Source organism: Eptatretus burgeri, chromosome 11 (assembly GCF_056783735.1).
Source record: "Eptatretus burgeri isolate ZD-2024b chromosome 11, Ebu_testis_v1, whole genome shotgun sequence".
Lineage (NCBI taxonomy): Eukaryota > Metazoa > Chordata > Myxini > Myxiniformes > Myxinidae > Eptatretus > Eptatretus burgeri.
The window spans coordinates 46,617,110-46,627,150 of record NC_140971.1 but is presented as its reverse complement, the minus strand read 5'-3'; the positions used below and the strand labels follow the sequence as shown (position 1 = coordinate 46,627,150).

The 10,041-nt window shown below is 32.6% G+C and overlaps 1 protein-coding gene across 1 annotated transcript; it reads right to left on the bottom strand.

Moving 5' to 3' along the window:
• Positions 1-6,256: 6,256 nt before the first annotated feature.
• Positions 6,257-9,645, bottom strand: LOC147016997 (uncharacterized). Its single transcript, XM_085846339.1, has 3 exons — positions 8,729-9,645; positions 8,467-8,631; positions 6,257-8,369 (listed from the first exon to the last, which is right to left on the bottom strand). Exons 1-3 carry the CDS (start codon positions 8,819-8,821, stop codon positions 7,230-7,232), a joined length of 1,398 nt encoding a protein of 465 aa, XP_085702465.1. The 5' UTR covers positions 8,822-9,645; the 3' UTR covers positions 6,257-7,229.
• Between the last annotated feature and the right edge of the window lie 396 nt (positions 9,646-10,041).

Here is a 10,041-nt window from a genome sequence, read left to right as displayed (position 1 = left end):
TTGTTCAAGAAAAGGTATTGATATTTAATGATGAATTAAGGTTCTTAAGTTCTGCTCAACCCCCTGTTAAACTAACTCCGAGATTAATGTTTCTTCTCACAAAAGATGGAAGACAAGGTTCAACTGTGAGGGATGAATCAAAGTATATTGATAAACCATTGGATATGGAAAATAATGATGATAGAGTATATATTGATTTGCTGAACACTCTAAATTATAAGGTTATTCTTTCTGGTAAAAGTAGGAAGAATGAGAAGGAGAAACACATTATTCAGGCTTTAAGTATCCTTGGTTCAGGTATTAGTTTTCTTCCAAATGACCCATCGCAATTAGTTAATAGACTGTTATTGTTGTTCGGCAGTAAGAAGGCTGGAAATAACAATTGTTTTAATGAAGCATCAGCCATTTTAGACCAGTTGATGAACATGAAAATAATTAATAAATCTCAATATAAAGACATTTTAACTCATATTAAATAAGATGAGAAGCACAATCCTGAGTTTTAATTTCACAACAAGCGACCACACATCTTCATTCCCATACCCACTACAACTTGACACAACAAAAGAATATGAGGCATCTTTATTGTCCATGGAGACTTATAATACCTTATTTAATATAACCGAGAAAAATGACAAGTTTAGTTATAATCCGGGAAGTGGATACAAAACGATAACAGTCTCAATTCGGAGCATACGAGATTTCTCAAATATCTTCCGAAATTGCTCGTCTTATGAAAGAACAGGGTGATGAACCAAAAAATATTGTTATAAACATTCAAAAACATACTTCAAAATCAACGATTAAAGTTAAAAATAACTACAAGGTTGATTTCACAATTGATAATTCATTTAGAGAGTTATTAGGTTTCTCCTCAAAAAGATTGAAACTAATGGGACGTTTTACAGTGATAATGTCATTCAAATATCCTCAGGAATAAATTCGGTGTTAATTCACTGTGATTTGATTGATGGTGCTTATAATGATGGATTAAAAACAAATACAATATTTTCATTCAGCGCATACTCAACCCCAATTGGTTATAAATTCAATATGGAGCCTAAAAATTTGGTTTATCTACCTGTGTCAGGAAAAACCATACACAGAGTAAATTTTAGGATAACCGACCAAGATAATCGTGTGATTTCTTTTAATGGAGAAGTTATATCCATCAGAATTCACCTACGTGAAGTTTTTCAATAAATAAATACGATGGTTATTGTGAGGAAGCACGAGTTGGGAAAATATAAAATAATTACAGGGGATGGGATGTTCCTTTCCCCGTACTACAAGGGTGAAGGTATGTATCTTGGTAGAGGATACTATAAACCTAAGAGACAAAGGGGTGTTGGACATCAATTTAGAGGAGATGGGATAATTGATACTCTCATGGGTATTGGTTCAACTATTCTTAAACATAAAGACCTAATTGGTTCAACTGCTTCTGCTGTGGGAAATGTAGCAGGTGCTGTAAAGAGTATAAAAGATGCTCAGAAAGAATCTCATAAATTACAAGCAATAAAAGAAATTAAGAAAGGTAAAACTCAGTTGTCCCCCCAAGAACGACAGAAAATAATTCAAATACTTGGATCAGGGTTTCAAAAGTTTTAACATCTTTTTTCCTAAATAAATACAAGTATGGAAGCAATTGATAGTATCTATGATTTGGATGATACTATTATTATCTCAAACTCCACTAAAAAGAAGATTACTTCAAGGTAAATGCAATAACTGGAACAGACTGGAATACAAATGGTACAAAAAGTTTTGAAATAAATAATCAACAAACCTATTTGAATCTCTCCGAAAGTTTCTTGTTGTGTAAATTTAAATTCACTAAGGTTGGGAATAACACAAACGCTACACTTGTAAATGATTTCTTCTGGAAAATGTTTGATAGTGTGCGATTGTATATTGGAACACAAGAAGTTGAAGCGGTTGATTATGTCTCTGCTGTATCTGAAATGATGAAATTTACACTCTATACATTCAGTGATAGAATGGGAAAGGGGTCTGTCGAAGGTTTTATTCCTGATATGTCAACGGGAACAAACACAGACCCTGGATATATTCAAAGGAAAGGAATGTATAATGATGATACAAAAGCAGAAAATAGTTTTACTGTGGCAGTTCCTCTTAAAGGTATATTTGGATTTTGTGATTATGATAAAGTTCTGTATGGTCTTAAAATTAGATTTCAACTACAAAGGAATGATAATGAAAATAGATTGCTTTTTGGTGTTGGTAATGCTTTTGGTGATCAGAATAAATTTGTAATTGAGGAGATGAGTTGGTATATCAGTGAATATACTCCTAATCTTAAAACAGAAGAGATGTTGAATCGAAGACTTAACTCAAAAAACCACTCAGTGTATCATACCTCAAAAGAAGATGTCAACACGTTAAACTCAATCAAACTACTTACACGTGGAATTTGGGTGTTCTGGAAGGAAAGCCACGATATCTGTGGATGATTTTTAAAAAGCCAGATGGTGATACTGCGACTGATAAGAATAATGCATTGAGTGATAATGCTAAGGTGAAACAACTTCGCGTTTCTCTAGATGGAACATTTTATCCACGAGATAGATTGGAAATTAATTGGGAAAAAATGATTTTGCTGAAGCATACAAGTCTTACCAAAAGGTGTGTGAAAGTAATGGAAATAAAGAACCTATTTTGGATATGACAGCATTTAAAAGTTTGTATACAATCTATACGTTTGACCTGAGCGCTCAAAAAGAAACTATAAAGTCTAATCGAGTGGATACTTCCCTATACATTGAAAGAGGAGAGAGTGAAGAAGTTGATACATATTGTTTGCTTTTGGAAGAAACAGAATTGCAGATTAATACAGATAATGGTGTGATGATTAGTCTCACATAATTTTTTGTTAAATAAATGAGTGGCAAAGTACCAACTGGGGTATATGTTAATCAAATCAATCTTCATAAACTATCATCTTGTGTTCAAAATCAAAAGCCTTGTACGATTAACGTTAATACAATTCAGAGAAAAGGAGCAGTAAGAATTGATGTTTTGCTCACAAGAGAACAGGTTAAAATCTTGAATGACACTGGCTCACTTAAAATTAAAATGACAAAACCAATGTTGAAAAAATATTCAATAAGAGAGACGAGTGGAGGATTTCTCCCATTTCTAATTCCTTTATTTGCTGGTTTAAGTGCGGTTGGAGCATTGACGGGTGGTATTTCAACAGCGGTCAAAACTGCCAACGAAAGGAAGGCTCAACTCCAGGCTCAAAAAGAATTGGAAAGACATAACAAAGAGTTGGAGAAACAAATTAGTGGAAGTGGTGTAATTGTAGATTTTGCTGAAAAACTTGAAGGTCTGCCTGATAAAGCGAGATTGTTAGTTGGAGATATGCTTTCTTCTATAGCACAAGCAGGTGTAAAATTAACGAAAAGAGGTAATGGATTATATCTTTCTAATAAATAAATGAGCATTGATGAGTGGTTGAAAGAATTTGGAAAGAATACAACATCAAATTTACAACTTGCCAAATATTGTAAGAAATTAAAAATTCATAATGTGGTTATTTGTATGAGAGATGAATTAACAAATGTGTCGAAACATACAAAGAATATTATTATGAACTTAGAAGATAATGATGGGAACGGTTCTCATTGGGTTTGTATTTTTAATAGTCAAGACAAATATTATTTTGATAGTTTTGGTCTTCCACCACCTGTTGAAGTCATAAAATTCTTACAGAATGGTGTTTATCAAACATTTCAAGTCCAAGAATTAAATTCCAAGTGTTGTGGTCAATTATGTCTATATGTGTTATTTCAACTCAACAAAAATAAAAAATTTTATGATATTATTTTTAATCTAATATAAATGACTTATGTTGGTAAAGATGGTTCTATCTTTGGTGTATCTCAAGAACTGGATAGTGATTTATCAAATTATTACACAAAGGCACAGGCTGAACGACATAAATATAATATAAACAAAAATATTAACATGAAAAATGCTTATAAATTAAAAAATTATCCAAGCCCGACTGACGCAAATGACTTGGTGAGATTAAGCGATTTATCACAATATATATACTTAAATAAAACGGCTGTGTATTCTAAAGATACAGAAGTGTTGATATTATCTCCAGGTCATACAGAATTCACAGTTCGAATTAAAATAAATTTTTATAAAGAAGGGCGTATCGTTTGTATGAGAATAGAACAATGGGGGTATGATATGAATGATTTAGGGTATAATTGGTCATTTAAAATTAACCTCGAAGACCTGGAACAATTAAATCAGTCTCGTAAGGAAGAATATTATCCACTTGGTATCGAGAACGAGTTTTGTGGAGCCACGATTAGTAAACAACAAATAAAAGAATTTAATAAGGGTAAATATAATAATGGTTTTGCCCTTGTTTATCTCATGAAAACAGAAAAAACAGGATTATATATAATAAGTAAGGAAATACAAAATGATTTAACTATGGGAAGATGGGGAGGTGTTTCGTGCCATAATATTATTCTAACATATATTTCTAATACATAAATGACAGCAAGAAGGCTTCAAGAAAATTATCATTTCTGTGTTCAAGCATACCTTCAAGAAAAGGGTATTCGGTATTTTAATAAATATGTTCTACAACATAAGAATGAGGTATTTTCAATAAAAGATTGGCATTATGCTGATGTTGATAAACCAACAACTTTAGATTTAATTAGAATGTTAAATAATGAAAAAATTATAAGGTTAAGAAAAGGTAAGGCTCTTTTAGAAATTCAAAAGAAATTTTATTGGTATCCTGTTGTAAAAAAAATTATTTTGGATACAGGAATAACAAGAAATCCTGATGAATATATGTATAATATTCTATGGGGTGTAAACGATTCAAGTATAGTAAGGGATGAGGAAGGAGTTGAAGAAGAGAGGGAAGAGGAGGAAAAGGAGGAGGAGGAGAGAGAGAAGGAGGAAAGAGAGAAGAGAGAGAGGGAGGAAAGAGAGAGAATGAATAAATATCAAAATATGGAAACCAGTGAGATTCAAAAAGAATAGAGGTATTAAAGAAATTAACTTATCTCACCAGGGAGGAATACAAAGAATTAAAAAGTCTATTTACAATACTTTCGACAAGACTATCGACATCGAGAAGACATGTATTTTAATTCAAGTTTTTTCTTAAATAAATGGAGGAGAGAGTGAAGGCATTTCTAAGGATTCTTTATGTTTTAAAAATTAAGATTCAAATGTGCATGTTGGAAACTAAAAAGGTTTTTGCACTCTGCAGAAATTTTTCTCATAAATAAATGAGTTATTGTCTCAAATGTAAAAAGAAAACTAATACTAAAAATATTTCATATATTAAAAGTAAAAAATAACAGGGTTATACAAAAAGGTATATGTTCGGTGTGTGGTTCAAAAAAATCAATTTATCTCCAAACACAAACTCGGAGGAGATATACAAAAGTTTTTATCAGGAAGTAAATTTACAACTACTGGAATACCAGGGGAATTACATCTTCCAGGGTATTCTTTCTGTGGTCCAGGCACAAACTTGGATAAAAGATTAGATGAGGCAGACAATCCTAAATCCTGGAGTAAACCAATCAATAGAGTTGATGAAGTGTGCATGAGACACGATATTGATTATGGGAATACCACAACGTTGGAAGAAAAGCATGAAGCCGACAGAGAAATGTTATATAATTTGTCTCTGATACAAAATCCAACCTTGAGAGAAAAAGTTGATAGGTTCATCGTGAAGAAGATGATTAGTGCTAAATTGAAACTTGGACTTGGAAATTCAAAAAACTTATAGGCTCTAATGATGCCATTAAGACTGAAGAGCAATTAGCTGATGAATTACATAAACCAATATTCACAAAGTTTCAGAGAAGGAAAGTTTATTCCAAGGAAGTTGATTATATCTGGTCTGCTGATTTGATTGAACTCAATAATGATAAGGGGTACAAGTATGCTTTAACCGTTATTGATTTGAGGAGTAGATATGCGTGGGTTGTCCCTTTAAAAAACAAAACAGGTAATACTCTTGTGTTAGCTTTTCAACAGATATTTAATAAAAGTAAGAGAAAACCTAAGAAATTGTGGACTGATGAGGGTAGAGAGTTTTATAACAAGACATTTATGAATTTTTTAAAAATAACAGTATTACATTATACAGTACCTTTAATGAAGGGAAGGCAGTTGTTGTTGAACGTTTTAATCGTACCTTAAAAGAGAGACTATATAAAAAATTCACACAACTCGGTTCACAACAATGGTCATCTTTTATTCAGGATATTGTGGATAAGTATAATGACACGATTCACACGTCAACGAATATGAAGCCATCAGAAACATTTACAAAATTAAAATATGAAAAAGAGATTAATGTCAGAAAACCTAAGTTCAAAGTTGGTGATATCGTAAGAATATATAGGTGGAAATCTCATTTTGAAAAGGGTTTTACTGAACGATGGACGAAAGAACTTTTTAAAATTGTTGATGTAATAGATACAGTTCCTTGGACTTATAAAATATATGATTTGGAAGGGGAAGAGATTTTAGGTTCATTTTATTCACAGGAATTACAAAAGACAAAACTAAGCAGATAATACACCTTTGTGGACACTAGAGGGACAAGTCCGAGGTGTATTACAGTATATAATGTTTGTCAAGGGGGACGTTCTTAGATCTGTGAACCCCAAACACAGAATCCTCAACTGAATAGTCAAGGCTTAACTTTTGTTTGTGTGTGTGTGTGCAATGGGAGCAATAGGTTGGCGCTTCACTCCCTCCTACTATACACCGTTGTGGACACTCGAGGGCCAAGTCCGAGGTGTATAACAGTATATAATGTGTGTCAAGGGGGACGTTCTTAGATCTGTGAACCCCAAACACAGAATCCTCAACTGAATAGTCAAGGCTTAACTTTTGTTTGTTGATGTGTATGTGTGTGTGTGTCCCAACCCTCACATTCAAAATCTCAACCCCAACCCTCACATTCAAAATCTCAACCCCAACTCAATCCTCGCCCAACACAATGTCTTTTTCAAAATGAGATTTCCACCTATATATATATATTTTTACGTTTTTTTTTTTTCTTCTTCCAATTCTGTCTTTTAAGGCTTTCAGGTTTGATGACGTAGAAAGAGGGAGTAAGCCTGCACTTTCTTCCCAGAACGAACAATGTATATTTTTTGTTTTTTTTTCTCTTCTTCCAATTCTGTCTTTTAAGGCTTTCAGGTTTGATGACGTAGAAAGAGGGAGTAAGCCTGCACTTTCTTCCCAGAACGAACAATGTATATTTTTTGTTTTTTTCTCTTCTTCCAATTCTGTCTTTTAAGGCTTTCAGGTTTGATGACGTAGAAAGAGGGAGTAAGCCTGCACTTTCTTCCCAGAACTTTCTTGATCTTGCTCCCATCAAGCACCATCCGACAAAGAACTACATCGATAGGTTTAGATCCCAAAGAGTGATAGCAACTCCAAAAGTCTCCAAAATATAAATAAATAAAATAATAATAATAATAAATAAATAAATAAATAAATAAAAGCCCCCAAAAAAGTTTCAAGTGTCCAACATAAACCCAACTTTCCAAGTCTTCAAGGTATAACCACATTCCCGTTGAGTTTCCAAGATATGTATCACATTGTGAGTTATCAATCCAGAACCCACATTTCAAGTATTCAAAGTAAAACCAACTTACAAAGTCTCTTAAGGATAACTCATTTACTGATTTTTTCAAAATTTGTGAGTCTCCAAGGTAGGCCCCATATTTAGAACCATCTTGGCAGAACCCTTTTCCTGAGTCTCCAAGGTAGTTATTTAAACCATCAAGGCAGAACTCATTTACTGATTTATTCAAAATTTGTGAGTCTCCAAGGTAGGCCCCATATTTAGAACCATCTTGGCAGAACCCTTTTCCTGAGTCTCCAAGGTAGTTATTTAAACCATCAAGGCAGAACTCATTTACTGATTTTTTCAAAATTTGTGAGTCTCCAAGGTAGGCCCCATATTTAGAACCATCTTGGCAGAACCCTTTTCCTGAGTCTCCAAGGTAGTTATTAAAACCATCACGGCAGAACTCATTTACTGATTTTTTCAAAATTTGTGAGTCTCCAAGGTAAAACTTGTATTCTGGCTCATCAAGGTATAACTTGTTCAGTGGGTATTGTCTTGATAACTCACAATGAGTACTATTGCTGTAAAACTCTTTTTCAGGATTTTGCTGGTCTCCAAGGTATAACTCTTTGGTTGGGTCATCAAGGACGAACTCGTTCTGTGGGTCTTGGTCGCTCATAAGGTCTTCAACCAAGCCAACAATTTCGCCCCAAGTTGTAGCAAAAGCAGTATTTTCATTTCGTATTTCAGACACAATTTCCTGTGAGAGAAAATAATAATGTATTAATTAAGTTATTTAATTATTAAATGAGTATGCTTCAATCAAAGTTTGAAAATAGGAAAATAAAAAATCTTACCTCAATAGATAAGAGGTTTGAATCCAGTTCATCAACTTGAAGGTTTAGTTCCATAGAAGACAGAGAGTTCCAAGGAACACTAAAGTCATCCCACTCAAGGTCTTCAACCAAGCCAACAATTTCCCCCCAAGTTGTAGCAAAAGCAGTATTTTCAGATACAATTTCCTGTGAGAGAAAATAATAATGTATTAATTAAGTTATTTAATTATTAAATGAGTATGCTTCAATCAAAGTTTGAAAATAGGAAAATAAAAAATCTTACCTCAATAGATAAGAGGTTTGAATCCAGTTCATCAACTTGAAGGTTTAGTTCCATAGAAGACAGAGAGTTTGAGACAAGCACACAGAACACCATTGCCAGCAAGAACAAATGTTTAAAATGGAGCCTGGGTTTGAAGCTTTTATAGAGAAAGACTGGTGGGTGTGGTTTCCTTTGGAAATTCCCTGGGCAAGCCTAGGCAAGCCTTCATTGGGAAATTTTTCAAAACCATAACATCCTGTAATTTTCTAGTGATTTCTTTGTGAGTCAAAGATGAACTGGAAATGATGTAAGAGTGGGCGGGGCTTAGCAAAAGTAGGCGGAGCTTAGGAAAAGTGGGCGTGGCTTAGAAAAAATACCTTATGAAAAGTGGGCGGAGCTTAGCAAAAGTGGGCGGGGCTTAAGAAAAGTGGGCGTGGCTTAGAAAAAATATCTTATGAAAAGTGGGCGGAGCTTAGCAAAAGTGGGCGGAGCTTAGGAAAAGTGGGCGTGGCTTAGAAAAATTACCTTATGAAAAGTGGGCGGGGCTTAACAAAAGTGGGCGGGGCTTAAAGAAAAGTGGGCGGGGCTTAACAAAAAATAACCTGTGGCTCAGGAGGTGGTCAAACAAGAGCATTAAGAGAAGTTTATCATTTCGTAATGGCACAAATGGGGTATCTTAAAAAATATAAAGATTCAAATGTTTTGTTTGTCAATATTTTAGATGGGGATTATTGTGCAAAGAAAATTAAACTATTGAAGGAATTTGAGAATGAACAAATCTTTATAGGTTCAATGAGTGAGCTGTTCAACCCCCAGGTGTTCAATTCAATGAGGTTCAACCTCCAAGTTAAAAGGGGAGACAAATAAATATACCTTGGGATAAAAAGGGGGTTTATTTTTAAGGAAAAAAATATAAATCGCTGAAAATCCCCCATTCATTTACATGGGGAAAAGTGAGCCAGAATCAGTATTCTTATCCCACTTACATACATATATATATATATATATATATATATATATATATATATATATATATATATATATATGTATATGTGTATATATATATGTATATATATATATATATATATATGTGTATATATATATATATATATATGTGTATATATATATATATATATATATATATATATATATATATATATATATATATATATATATATATATATATATATATATATATATATATATATATATATATATATATATATATATATATATATATATATATATATATATATATATATATATATATATATATATATATATATATATATATATATATATATATATATATATATATATATATATATATATAT